A 14,995-nucleotide genomic window follows, 5' to 3' on the forward strand; every position below is an offset into this window, starting at 1 on the left:
CCAAACTACTGGATTGGACTCGACACAACAAGATGTCATCTGCTAAACAAACAATAACTTACTCACTTAGCTTTCTTCATTGCCTTTCACAACGGGTAAAACCTTCGAGAACGTATCAAAAACAACATTCCAGAATTTTCCTACATGACGGCACAATCGTAAATCACAGCCCTAGAAAACAATGTGGCCTAGCAGGTCTTCAAGTCACCAAAGTTCAGAAAACTCTTTTTTTTCCAAGTTTTACTCAAATTGAAGACGCAAACACTACATGTACAGCAAGACGGAAATGGCAAGGTCATTTTTGAAAAACGCATATGACTTTCCACACGAAACAACCCATGCTCATTGACTCCAAGACGGCCCTTGCCAAAGCCATCATAAAAGAGGCCCATCTTTTGCTTCACTGTAGCACCGGGCAAACAATTGCCAATGTGCGGCAACAATTTTGAATTTCGAAAATAAGACGTTTCGTAAAACAAGTCCTGAGACTGTGTATTCTGTGCCAGAAACTGAACAATTCTTCCTTTCAAATATCCGGGAGTGGACGATTTACCTGAGCAACGTGTTGAATAATACGCCCATTCGAACATATAGGGATCGACCATTTCGGTCCACTGTCAGCAAAACAGCATGATTCCCCCTCAAGGTTTACGGAGTCATTATTACGTGCATGACTACGCGACTCCCGTATCTCGACTTAGTGCCGGATACGGGAGTCGACAAATTGGAAGTTGGATGCTTTACGTAGATTCTTTGCTAGAAGAGGCGTCCCAGGAGGTATCACTTCGGACAACGGCCCATCCTTCTTGTTATGAAAGCAAGTGCTTCGCGCAACAGTGTTCCCGGTAAACAATGACACCCCGTAAGCAGCCAGAAAGACAACGGAAAGGATCGTGTGGAGAACCATCACGCATGGCACAGACTTCATCATCCCTTCACAAAACGCTTCATGGCAGGGAGTCTGTGAAGTACTCCCTCTACATACGTTCGACACAGAAGAATTCATGTGAGAGGATGAGAGGTCCATAGACAGATGCTTGACAGCCACCAACATTCAACCACAAGATCGGCGGGTGTTTTTTCAGATAAATCCAGCAATGGTTCTCAAATAGGAGCGCAACCGCACCATTCATCGTCGTTCACTCAAAATCACAGCGATCAGTTTCAGCAGGCGATGTGGTGGAACTGCTATCACTTTTTCATCGTCATTAATATCATTAACACAGTTGGGAAGTGGTGGAGACTTTTGAACCTGATGAAGCCGCATTTTTGTAGAAATTTTGTACAGTTTCAAGAACCTATAACTTCATACCAGTGGGATAACCTTCAGATTTAAAAGTAATATTGCTCACCTTTATGAAATCTGATTTTTTAATCACTATCAAGCTGTGTGGTATGCATGATTACTAAAGAGTATCTGTCTCGACAACTTGTTTTCACAAAAAAATCTAAGAAAATATGAAACAAAGTAGCAAACAACCAATACATTAAACGCTTAGTAATAATCTACAGCGATCTGTACTCATCTAAACTAAACATATTTTGAAAAAAAGCAACAGTCACTTCTAAAGTCAGATCTATGAAAATATGGAGGAAAGGACTCCCCGTGATCCACAGAGTCGTCTAATTTTAGTAAATCGAATAAATGATCGAGAAGAGTAGAAATCTTGTTAAAAATTCACCGATAATTCAATTGCGTAAGGATGAAGAGTTATTCTGTTTGCTTAACCCTAGAGTAGTTCCCAGTACTAAAACAACGGAAAAGGAGAACCACTTTAGCATTAACAGCAGAAGCGAAGAAGAGAAGCACATGAGATTGCGGTAAAGTCTTCGCAAACTTCACTGGTCGATCGCCATGCTAGTGATATTCCATAATAAAGCAGTGCTTCCTAAGCGGGATTAGCTGATAAAGCGGCATCCAACTGAGATTTCTGAGCTGAACGCGATGAATGGAACATCGCTTTAGAAAAAACATTCACTGAAGGAAGGTAAAGCGGTCATCTTCTAATGTGGTTCCTATATGGTCAAATCGTGTTGTGACGTTAGTTCTTTGTTCCTTGTAATGTACTTGTAAAAAACTTAGTGCTTTCCAAAGGGACCTTATTACTTCAACTAATGAAGTAAAGGACTAAGTGCACGGTTTTGGTATGGACCTGCGCGTTCGACTTCAATTCAGATTTTGAGGTTTACGAACGCGTGTGTGCCTAAACAAATGAATTGGGCCGGCCGACGTTTCAAGTCAGCGCTTTTCCCTGACAAGCCTCGTTCCAATTTATCAAACTTAGAGGGATGAAAGGGTTGGCTGGCACTGGGCGGTTTCGAATCTTCGTGCAGTAACAGCTGAACCTCACCGACTGCGCTACACCTGTTCCGATCGATATCACAGCAAGCTCGTAATTGACACTGTAAAAAATATTTACTGCATTCTAACACACAAAGATTAGGGATATGAACGGATATGTACGGAAACTGCAACACTACGACAATGGAACGGTCTTACTAATTTGAAATAACCATATTCATGATGTTAATAGTAATACTAGATGCAGTTAGAATCGTTAAGGGAGAAGAAAGAAGAAATGTCCAAACACCTGGATTTTGCGTTATTTTTCATTACGAAGCTTTCGCATTACATTATGGTTCGTTGCGAATTTCTTATACTTGATGCGACTATTGTTCACTACCAGACAGCATTTTCTATCTGTTTGGCAAACAAAGGGACAGGTACTATGTCATTTCCATCCTCTCGTGGATGCGTTCTAGCGGTTACTGAGCGTTGCCATGGTGAGACCCTCTGAACATAGCACGAATCAACATTTTGCACCGTCAGAAATCTCCGCCACCTTCATATTATCATGGAGTTGTTGAATTCTGCAGTGAACTACAGCGGAAAGTCTATCAATGGATGTTCGCTATTACTTACGAGGAGGGTGGGAATATACTGCATTCTTCTACTGTCAAAATATGCTTGTTTGTTCCATTCATCTATAATATTACATTATTATAACGATAATTGATAAGAAAAATTTGATTTGAAAACTCCTTTAGAGTGTTGTGTCCTTCTGTTAGGCAAAGATAATGAGCTATTCTGGGGTATTGTTAATGAGCCTGAACGTCCGGCCAAAGGCGGACTTCAGGCTTATTTTGGTGTTCGTTTCGCTCGCCTTCACCGATGAATAAGAAATAACAGAAATAACAGTAGCGACATTTTTTAAAAAAATTATAATTGCTTTTTTCTATCAACACTTCCTTCAATTTTTTTTTACCCGAAAATTTACTCATAGATGAAAGATTTTATGGTTCTTCCCTAACGCTCAGTTCTATATTTGGAGAGCAATCCAGCTTAATTTAACATCTATGTGTCTCTCAAACTTCCACAACTTTGAAACATTATTCCAAAAATGAGTCTCCTCCGTTCTCATCTATTAGCAAGGAATGATGTGCTAACCTGAAATGACGTGAATATCACTATCGTAGCGATAGAAATAACGTTCTACGTCAGATCGCGTAAACTGTTGGCTACTATGTATTGTATTTGATCAACCGTTCGCATGTCTGTTTCCTCTTTTTGAAGAAAGGATGTCAGCAGCATGAGCAGACATGCTGGGAAATAGATATGCGAAGGAACCACAGAAACCCACTCTACCGTCTTGGGACTCCCGCGCACCAATCCGACACAGTGGAACCCGTCTCTCCTCACTCTATAGCTTTCCGACGCCGGCGCACCATTTCAACCCCATTTTACATCTGTCTGGCTCCGGGGCACGATTTCGATGCCGTAGTACCCGTCTCCGTGGGACCCGTCTCACCTAATTTTACCGCATTAAGGCTCCAGCGCACCAAACCGACACCATAGTATTCGTCTCCCTCTCCTTTTCGAATTTCTTGACTGAAACACGCATACACAGACGCGCGCACGTGACAGAATAAGCCCGTTATTATATACCATGATAGTTTGCAAATCTGGAAGTATGCACTAACATAAAAGTTTATTTACCCTCATTAACATATGAGAGAAACTAATTTGCCTTATCGAAACCATATAGCTTTGGACAATGGTGGAAAGGTAGAGTGCTCCCCTATCACGTGCATGGCGACAGTTCGGCACCTCACCCGTGCAGAGTTTTGCATCATCATGGAGTATTTTCGTGACACATAGACAAACACACACACATTTGATATTTGTTCTCCTGATTTGGAAATTCTGAGTTATGGAAGAGAATCGAGATACATATCTATCTGGCCGTTCAGAAACCAATCTGGCCATTCTCACGAGGTTCTAAACATCTCGCAGGAAAACCAGTTCTGATTCCACTTCCTTTTCTCAATGTCTAAAGTTGTTTCGGCGGACATATCGTAGTTACCAGGACTTGTTTTTTTCACATCGTAGTTACTTGACTTGTTCTTGTACGTACGCAAATTTCTAATGTGGAAGTTCTAATGTGCACCATTCATAATCCAGATGAGGAATGTGGACAATCTCAACCTTCTGGGTCTCAGGACTTCGATCTTTCTCTTGATTTATTAAATTCTCTTGCCACACCAGCTTTTGTATTTCAATAAAAGTACTAAATCATTCACCGTTTTCCAGAACGGTTTATTCCAATTATCAAAAACTGTTATAAGTCGGTGTTTTGTCTCAAAAGCAAGTCGAAGACAACAAGAACGCAAAATAATTGGTACTGACTTTATTAACATCAACCTGGACCACTCCTTTGTCTTTCAGCTTTCATCATTCCAAACATATGTATGAAATTACAAGTTGCAGGTCAAAGTGCCAGGTAATATTTCCTTAGCGTGTGTCGAATGGAATTTGAACACAAATTTCCTCGCAAGCGGCGGCTCTGGTGGACTGTTGAAGGTTATAAAGTTGACGCAAGGTAAGAAATTATCAATCGTGTGCGTGAGATATTTCACAGGACATGTCACACCGGATGGAATTCAGAGGACTCAGCGATGGGATCCGCAATGAATATGCCAGTTAATCAAGCTCTGGAGGGGCACAGCGGTACGTCATATACTTTAACACAAGTACTAATAAAAGTAGTGATGACGCAATAATGACGACAATATTTCTTCAAGTCCTTCTGCCTCGACTAGGGTTTAACCTGTGATGGGATTTTCCCATCAGGGTTCGTAGACAGAGCAGGTCGCAAAGGTAGTGGATCGTGAAGGACTCTGCGGTGGGCAGTAGTGAATGGAGGACGGGATGATAATCAGACAAACAATAAACAAACAACGGACAATAAACAGTAACTAAAAATAAACGAAGTATTACTTAGTATTAAATAATTACATACATTACAAAATATTACAATAAATAACATTAAACAATCAAATCACAACATATTGCATGACGCAAGTCATAAAATATTGCATTAAAATTCAGGCGAAAGACTGGAATATGGAAGCCCCAACATTTTGTTTTGAACATGTATAACGTGTTGACAATGTAAAAATGGGTTCGCAGGTTTGACGCACCCCACAGAGGCAAAGTTTGCAAAAGAGGTAAGGACTTAAAACGACGCCTAAAAGATGAAAGTCAGAATATTACATATTTTTCTGCAGTTTCAAAGTGGATTTAGTTGAATTTGCTCGGATTATGTGCACATTGTATGGACGGGAAGTTCGCAAATAACTTCGTGATAAGAGAACCTAAAGAAATACTTGGAGCGACTTTTCATATAAGAAGGCTCGCAAAATAGTCATGCTGCTCTTCTTTGTAACTCCCGTTTTTTTGGAATTTAGATGGGAATAACTTCAAAACTTCTCGAATTTTTGTGGATTTTTCCTCCCTAAAGTTAGAGCGAACCAGACTGTCGGGAATGAGAAATTTCGCAAATAAGGCTTTCGTTAGTGCTTCTATCTAGTGCTGAATATACCGGCATATTTTTATAAGGCGCTGTCTCATTTTCTGGAGAAAGAAAACTTGCCAAAATTCCGATTTTCGCTCCCTTCCCAGAAAGGTGTATAATCTTGAATAAAATTTGACAAAACTTTAGAGTTTCTGGCGTTAATCAATCCGCTTGGGATGGGCTTAGGATGAAAAGTTTGGTGAGCACTAGGCCGGATTCGAACCTCCGATCTGTCGTGCAGGTAGCGAAACCTCTAACAGCTACACTACACCCGCCCAAAGTTTAGTCACTCGGAGTAACCTAAAGCAATGCAAATTATCTTCCGGTATTTTATGGCCAAAAATTTTCTCTGACAGCTCCTATATTCCATGATTTCCACAGCCTCGCCGCTTCTTCAAAGTCTAGATTAAACAAATATGGGAAAAACGGCACTTTCCCATCTTTTTTAAAATCTAAATCTTAAAAAAAGCCAGGAAGTTGCAAGAACAGCTGTATGAATGTTCTGTGGAGTAAACCTTCTGCTCCAAAAAACTACCTAAAACATTCCTCTTGATCCTCTCATCACCAAGTTATTCTCGATCTTCCAGACCTAACAATGTGCACAGGATTTGAGCTTTTTTGGTAATTGAACTTTATTAAATTCCCGTTTAAACTGCTGAAAACTATGTACTATTAAGTTTTTCATCTTTAAGGATTAGTTTAAATTTTTTTAATCTCTTTTGCAAAAATTTGACTCGTGACAGTGGATGTCGAACCTATATCGTCTCATGATCACATTGTAAAAGGAAAATGCAGATTTTTTCGTCGTTCCCCTGTAATTCGACCTATGCACCTGACCCTTGTCTCTTTTTTTTGTGTTGTGTTTTAACCGGTATTTATAAATATTTCAAAAATTTAGAATAAAAATAGAATAGAATAAAAATGAAAATATTTCATTGCCAAAATTTCAATGATATTTCAACAAATTTACTTCTTCTTTTACTTGTAGGTACTTCGCTCCTGTCAGCTCTTACATTTCACACTCCTCATTCGTTCCTCGGCTAACTTTCGGCATTGCTTTCTCGAAAAACGCGAAAATTTCCAACACATTTATATCCAGTACGCAGCAATTTTGAAAAGGAAGCGCGGGTTGTATTCGAAAGGGTCATGTCTCTTCAAGACGCTTAATCCTGCTCTTGACTGCACTTTCATCCATTGTCTTTTTTTTTGAAAGAGTGACGATGTTTTAGGAACAGTCATGTGTGCTGCATGGAATGAGGTACACCAGAAACTCACCACAAGCGATTCAAATGGTTTAATTATTGTTTGGAGTTTACACAATGAAACATGGTATGAGGAAATGATCAATAACAGGTATGAGCCTGCAAGAATGACATTGCATATGAATTCATCCTTACCCAAAACGTGAGTGTTATGCAAATTTCTGGCTTCAAAGTTATGCAAATTTTTAGCCTCAGAAATTCATTCAAGGTGAAAACTAACAAGAACTTTGTTCAACAGTTTGTAGTTAAATTATATATGTCCGTCTTCATGTTAAAGCGATAGACAATAAAAACCGTGCACTGCCGCATACATTTATAAGTGTGTTGCATAAAAAAGGAGTGTCTTCAAATAGTGCCTATTTTCGGTCGTTCTTGAAAAAGTCAAATTTGTGTGTGATTTATTCTTTCAAAGGCTTCTTAAAAACGGTCATTCGGTCTGAATTAATAAATGACATAACGATTACTTCTCAACTCATGTGTTGAATCTCTGACGTAGCAGACCACAGCGCTTGCAAATAGCAATCATGTCTCAAAATTCGGTCACAAAGAAAAGATGTTGATATTCGAAAGCTGAAAGTAAATGTGACAAAAAGATAATTAAAAGCGAAATTTCCTCGTACGTTTGATCCTAGCGTTACTCGATAAACAGGCAAACTGAAGGATCTAAAGCTGACCAAACCCTCTGTCATAAGACGGCAATTCAGTCAACTCTGGATGAATGGCATGCTCGAAATTGGGGTCACCCCTTGCTCTGTTTTATTTAATGTTCTCATATTTCTAGCAGTTTTCCATACAGTTTATTTATTTGCTATTTTTTCTTGCGTGGTTTGCGTCAGCTACTTCGCCCGTGTGTTTTTCGCTAAGAATCGCAAAGTAGCCACTGATTCAGGTTTTGATATGGCTCTGAGAAAACCGCCAAGCTAAAACTTTTACAGACTTTTCATTTAATTTTCATTTTTCTACGTGTTTAATTTGTGCTCGTGAACATCATACGAAAGTGATGATGTGGAGTGAAACGGAATCAACATTAATGAGATGCGACGACGTCAGAAAGCAGTGAAATTGGGTGAGGAGGGTGCCGCCGAGTCAGTTAATGTCGTTGCTAAAATACAGTGAGACAGATTTTGCAGCGTCAAGTCGGTGCGCTGACGCGGTATTAGTAGCGATGGTGCGACGGGTCCACCGGTGTCAGGTTGGCGCGCCGGCGCCAGACAGCTATAATATGTGGTACGACGGGTCCACCAGCGTCGGATTGGGGAGCCGGCGCCAGATAGCTATAATATGGGGTTGCGACGGGTCCACCGGCGCCAGATACTTATAGAAAAGGTTGCGACGGTTCCCGCGGCGTCGGATTGCTGCGCAATTACTTCGTGTGCATGACGCAAAAGATAGATGCTTGCAGCCGTTTCATAGCCGTGACCACTGGGCGCTTTACTTCTCACCCTTATGACTCCTCCGCGTGCCTATCTCCTTCTTCGTTCGCCTCAAGTTTGTAGCATGCCGTTCTCAGAAAGTGGAAACACGCATGCAAACGGCTGCTTAAATAGTAGCAAGATGTTTGTGTGATTTGACGTATAGCGTTATCTTTATCAGTAGGATGATGTCTTTCACGTCAATTTATGACGAAACATCATTCTTTGATAATTGTTGGGGTAAAATAGGAGGAAAACCCATATTTCGAGTGATACTTTTAAATTTTGTCTATAATATATTGATAAGGAGTGCTTGAAGCTGAAGTTCGAATGTTCTCCAAATGTAGAACTGACGCTTTTAGAAAGAAGCCTGAAATCTTTCGCCGTTAGTTGTAATATAAAACAGGAAGAATGATTGTTGGAGATACACGAGTCCAATTTCATAGAAAACGCCACTAGTATGAATTTTCGTTGATCAGTGAAGCGAGCGAAGCAAACACTACAGAAAGTCTGAAGTCCGGCTTTATCCGGACGTTCAGACTGGTATATATATACAATACTCTGCATGAACATTGAAAAACCGACGGTGAGTGACGGTGCGGCACCGTCGGCTACCGTCGCCCGTTCAGTACTTCCACAGAAGTGAAGATTTCTTTAAAATCTTTACACAGATGGATTCGACTCGTTGAGATCTATTCAAATATGTATACCATGTAGAACGAATCTATTAAACATGCGGAATAATGCTTGAAAACACCAAAATCATACCTATTTTAACCATTTAGGGGCAATTACAACAGTTTTCGAGGAGGAAATTTATTTTTAGGTGCCGAACAATGTTATGTTCTGTTATTTCTAGAAAGAAGAATGAGTTCCTACCAAATTAAATCATTTGTTCGAATTATTTCTATAATATTAGTCAGAGCTTCGAAAACGGTTTTTTGGGCTTTTGCTGAATTCCAACAACTTTAATACGAGAAATAAATGATAAAAAGTGAATACGTCCCCAGAATAGTGCTTAGAACAACTTATATCTTGACAAGAGGTGAGTTTTTTTCGTCTGCTGGTATCAGAAGGTGGGATATAATCCTTCAAAGTTCACAGGTTGCCAATCACAGCAGGAAAAAAATAGTTTGTTGTCAACTTTGAGCATTTATTAATCCTCAAAGAGCTAGGTAGCACAACTTCACCAGGTTTATTTTTGTAGCAGATAAAATATACTACTGTATTTTACTTTAAGAAACTCCGTATATGCGCTTATCTTTTATGCTAGAAGCATCAAAGTAGGTAAGTTCCAGTTTTTTCGCGTAGTGCATGATCTCGTTGTGATTTCCTGGCGTTTTGTTTGGCTATTGAAACCGTGATAACTAGAATCTTTTTCAACTTTTGATTTTACACCAATATCTGAGTTTTCACGGTGTTACACCATGTTTGACTTTTTACTGATTTCCTAGAGCTCGGTCTTTTCTCGCACCTTTGCGAAGGCATAGCGCCTCCCAATCGGGTTACGCATGTCGAACAGTGCAGGACTATGGGGGCGCCATTGCCATACACATGGTGTCACAAGTTCATAGAACGATCACAGCTTGACAATAATGACGTTTATTAAATATAACCTTAGTAATTAAATATCATCATTAAACACCAGAACACTGAAATCACTATTCGAGATTGTCCGTTTCAAAATCACTTTCCGTTTGACGCCCTTCTAGGAGCCAAAAATTTCAAGGATGGAATATCCAGCTATTGAACTGGCCTGCTGAGTCCCCAGATTTGAATCCTATTGAATTAGTATGGGGTAACATGAAGAGTTATATTAGGTAATTGGCATTATTTTATTATTTTACAAAGATTTTATCTACCAAATTCCATTTAATTTTATCTGATTTTGCTAACTTCCAAATGAGGTGTTATTCTTTGTCTTTGGAATTTAGACGTCGCGGCGTTCGTACAATAAGCGAATTGAAATCTTCTATCCTTGCATATTGGGAAAAATTAACGCCGGAGACTTGTGAAAAATACGCAGCTGGCATTAAGAGACGTTTGCGAAGAGTTATCAAGCGCAATGGAGGAAATATCCTAGAAGGGCGTCAAACGGAAAGTGATTTTGAAACGGACAATCTCGAATAGTGATTTCAGTGTTCTGGTGTTTAATGATGATATTTAATTACTAAGGTTATATTTAATAAACGTCATTATTGTCAAGCTGTGATCGTTCTATGAACTTGTGACACCATGTGTATGGCAATGGCGCCCCCATAGTCCTGCACTGTTCGACATGCGTAACCCGATTGGGAGGCGCTATGCCTTCGCAAAGGTGCGAGAAAAGACCGAGCTCTAGGAAATCAGTAAAAAGTCAAACATGGTGTAACACCGTGAAAACTCAGATATTGGTGTAAAATCAAAAGTTGAAAAAGATTCTAGTTATCACGGTTTCAATAGCCAAACAAAACGCCAGGAAATCACAACGAGATCATGCACTACGCGAAAAAACTGGAACTTACCTACTTTGATGCTTCTAGCATAAAAGATAAGCGCATATACGGAGTTTCTTAAAGTAAAATACAGTAGTATATTTTATCTGCTACAAAAATAAACCTGGTGAAGTTGTGCTACCTAGCTCTTTGAGGATTAATAAATGCTCAAAGTTGACAACAAACTATTTTTTTCCTGCTGTGATTGGCAACCTGTGAACTTTGAAGGATTATATCCCACCTTCTGATACCAGCAGACGAAAAAAACTCACCTCTTGTCAAGATATAAGTTGTTCTAAGCACTATTCTGGGGACGTATTCACTTTTTATCATTTATTTCTCGTATTAAAGTTGTTGGAATTCAGCAAAAGCCCAAAAAACCGTTTTCGAAGCTCTGACTAATATTATAGAAATAATTCGAACAAATGATTTAATTTGGTAGGAACTCATTCTTCTTTCTAGAAATAACAGAACATAACATTGTTCAGCACCTAAAAATAAATTTCCTCCTCGAAAACTGTTGTAATTGCCCCTAAATGGTTAAAATAGGTATGATTTTGGTGTTTTCAAGCATTATTCCGCATGTTTAATAGATTCGTTCTACATGGTATACATATTTGAATAGATCTCAACGAGTCGAATCCATCTGTGTAAAGATTTTAAAGAAATCTTCACTTCTGTGGAAGTACTGAACGGGCGACGGTAGCCGACGGTGCCGCACCGTCACTCACCGTCGGTTTTTCAATGTTCATGCAGAGTATTGTATATATATTTAATCAGCCTTGAATATTCTTTAAATGTAGTAGTACTGACATCAGCAGCAAGAAGACTACGAAATATTTCAACAATGCTTATATTTTTTAAAAAGAGCGGGAAGAATCGTTGTCAGTAGCAAAAGCAGGTTTGATTGTGTGGCAGAAATGACAGAAGGTGCTCCTACCTTACATTATTATTAACTATTGAAGGCAAGCGAGTACCACAAGAAGTCAAAAATTCCGGTCTCCAAAGTTGGCCGGGCATTCAGACCATATTTATTTATTTATTTATTTATTTACTTCTGTAATTAATATATATTTATTTAATTATACCCTCTTCTTCTCAGCGGAGATGGACATGTGATCCCAGGTCTTCCCCACCGAAGTCAGACATGATGGCATGTCGATGAAGAATCGTACTTTACTCAGTCCTTCACAGATTTAAGTTTGAACATATGAACAACCTACTTCCAGTCCTTGTCAACACACTAGCGAGGATATTAGCCCATTATATGTCGGAATGCAAGGTTACTAACAGCTGAAAAACCAGCAGGACAGTTGTAGTAATACCGATACTCGTCGTCGTTGCTTTCCAATGCGGTACCTTCCAGAACGACTAGCGAAACGAAATGGTCCCAATCTTCCACAAGTCAATATAGAAAATATATACACAATAACCCAAAAAAGACACCTTTTGTTTTTTCTAATTCTTGGGAGGAGAAGCAACGTGGACGAATTTCGGAATACACATTACAGCCGTTATGCACAAGTTGAAATTAGGTGACATAAAATATCAGGTGTAACTCCAAAACTTTGAAAATGAACAGAATCGTAAATGATCATCAATCACGCTCTGTCCCCTTATCAAGAACGCTGCAAGTTTTAATTCATCCGCTAGGGTCATTTGTAAAATAAACTTTGTGGTTTATACTGGTGTTATTCTGCCACTTCAACGCCTTGAGTGCTTATGAGGTAAATATTGGGTAACGGAATGCACTTTTTGTGCACGCGCCCTCCGGATGAGAGTTTAATAACACATTTAACGTTTAACAACATGTGAGAACATCACCTACTCCGAGGAAGATTTTCCTTCACCAAGAGAGAAGAGGAAGCAGCCAAGCACAGAGAGCGAAGTCCCAGAATTTTCATCAGCTGGGATCTCTTCGCTACGCTAGCCGGCTTTTGTGAAGATTCCGCAGTGGACAACAACCGCGAGGAATATGATCGGCTCATTGAACACTTTCACGACTGCAAGAAGAAGGCTTAGAGTTTTAAGACCACCAAGAGACGCCTGTCTCTTGAAACTCTTAGGCTGACACGCTAGCGTGAAGCACCACGAGCGGAAGGGAACTAAGAACTTACTCTGAGCTCCCAAGGCTTTGCAGAGAGGCGATAAAGGAAGAAGAGAGAAGAGCAGAAGTGGGGTTGAGGCTGCAGAGGCGGGAAAAAGCATCCGCTATGCCCGTCGAGACTTCGCCAACCGCAAGAGGAGGACGATTGCTCTCCGGAACCCAAAGGGAACAATAATTGCATCGAGAAGGGAAATAAATGCATCTACGACTTCTACTCTCATCTCATCGACAGTAATGTCTACTTGCTTTCCCATCATCTGAGGGAAGACGGACATGTCATTCCAGAGGTTCTCCCTATGATATGCTATCATGTCGGTAAGAAAAAGCGCAGCACCCGGTCGCAACAGAATAAGACCAGAACACCTGAAGAACCTTCCGCCAGTACTCATCAACACCTTGGCGAGGCTCTTTCACGTTACCTGTCGGAATGCAAGGTTCCTAAAAAGTGGAAGACCAGCAAGAACGTGTTGTTGTATAAAAAGGGAGATCCACATGACATCGGCAACTATCGTCCAATCTGCTTACTGTCCGTCATCTACAAGCCCTTTACAAGAGTGATCCTTAATAGGATTGAAAAAGTCTTGGATGAAAGACAGCCATGCGAGCAAGCAGGGTTTCGAAAAGGATTCAGCACGATTGACCACATTCACGCTGTTTCGAAACTCATCGAAGTATCACGAGAATACAAGATGCCGCTCTGTCCCACCTTCATCGACTTGAAGAAAGCCTTCGACTCAGTTGAGACGGAAGCGGTCATGAAGCCTTGGACAACCAAGGCCCTACTCAGCACATAAAAGTACTTCGAGAATTGCACAGCAACTTCACGACTGGAATTTCGCCATTCAATAAGAATATCATCATTGACGTGAAGAGGGGGTCCGACAGGGTGATACAATTTCACTCAAAATATTCACAGCCACCCTCGAGAACGCAATGCGAAAGTTGGAATGGAACGACATGGGAGTGAAGACTGATGGTCGGCAGCTATATCATCTGCGCTTTGCTGATGACATCGTACTGATAACACCTAGCATCAGCCAAGCACAACGAATGCTGACCGAATTCGACGAAACATGTGGATGCATCGGTCTTCAGCTGAATGTACAAAAGATGATGTTCACGCGGAATGGATGGATCTCGGATGCCTCATTCACGCTCAACGAAACGAACATATCCGAATGCACCAGCTACGTTTATCTGGGTCCGGAATTGAATATGATGAACGACCTGACCCCCGAGCTGGGCAGGAGGAGAAGAGCGGCTTGTGGAGCGTACAAGAGCATCGAGGATGTTGTGAAGAAGACCAGTAACACTCGACTTCGTGCTCACCTCTTCAACACCACCGTACTTCCTGCTTTGGCTTATGCTTCGGAAACCTGGGCATTTCACAAGCAGGAAGAAAACGCGGTGAGCGTCACTGAACGCGCAATTGAGAGACTGATGCTTGGAGTATCCCGCTTCACGCTACTGAGGGACGGGATTCGAAGTGCTCTCCTGCGTCAGCGATCGAAGATTAGAGACGCCGCTGCGTTTGCCAAGGAAAGTAAAGTAAGATGGGCCGAACACGTGATGCGCTTTAACGACAACCGCTGAACCAAAGTCGTGAGCTACTGGGTTCCCCGCGATATTAGGCGCAGTATAGGAAGACTGCTGACCCGATGGTCAGATTTCGTCACGAAGAAAAGAAAAGAAAATTTCTTTTCCTTCGAAGAAAACTAAGGTGCTCTCTGCATGGGACAGGGAGGAGAAACCTCTGGGCGACTCTGGAACGCGATCGGCACAAACGGATTGGAGCTTGCTCGACCAATTCAAAGATCAACGGCCATCAAGGCAACCAACATAATTGAGAACATGAGGTGAACACTAGCCGTTCATCGAACGTGGA

The 14,995-nt window shown here is 40.7% G+C and overlaps 2 protein-coding genes across 2 annotated transcripts; both read left to right on the forward strand.

The window, feature by feature from the left end:
- Positions 1-2,855: 2,855 nt before the first annotated feature.
- Positions 2,856-13,904, forward strand: RB195_022965 (uncharacterized protein; the record flags this gene model as incomplete). Its single annotated transcript, XM_064210233.1, has 5 exons — positions 2,856-2,930; positions 4,769-4,880; positions 4,946-5,008; positions 7,085-7,208; positions 13,196-13,904. The coding sequence occupies 5 exons, from the start codon at positions 2,856-2,858 to the stop codon at positions 13,902-13,904; spliced, it is 1,083 nt and encodes a 360-aa protein (XP_064066114.1).
- A 139-nt stretch (positions 13,905-14,043) lies between these two features.
- On the forward strand, positions 14,044-14,703 carry RB195_022966 (uncharacterized protein; the record flags this gene model as incomplete). The annotated part of the gene is made up of 1 exon (XM_064210234.1): positions 14,044-14,703. One exon carries the CDS (start codon positions 14,044-14,046, stop codon positions 14,701-14,703), a length of 660 nt encoding a protein of 219 aa, XP_064066115.1.
- Positions 14,704-14,995: the final 292 nt, after the last annotated feature.

Source organism: Necator americanus, chromosome X (assembly GCF_031761385.1).
Source record: "Necator americanus strain Aroian chromosome X, whole genome shotgun sequence".
In the NCBI taxonomy this organism is placed as follows: domain Eukaryota; kingdom Metazoa; phylum Nematoda; class Chromadorea; order Rhabditida; family Ancylostomatidae; genus Necator; species Necator americanus.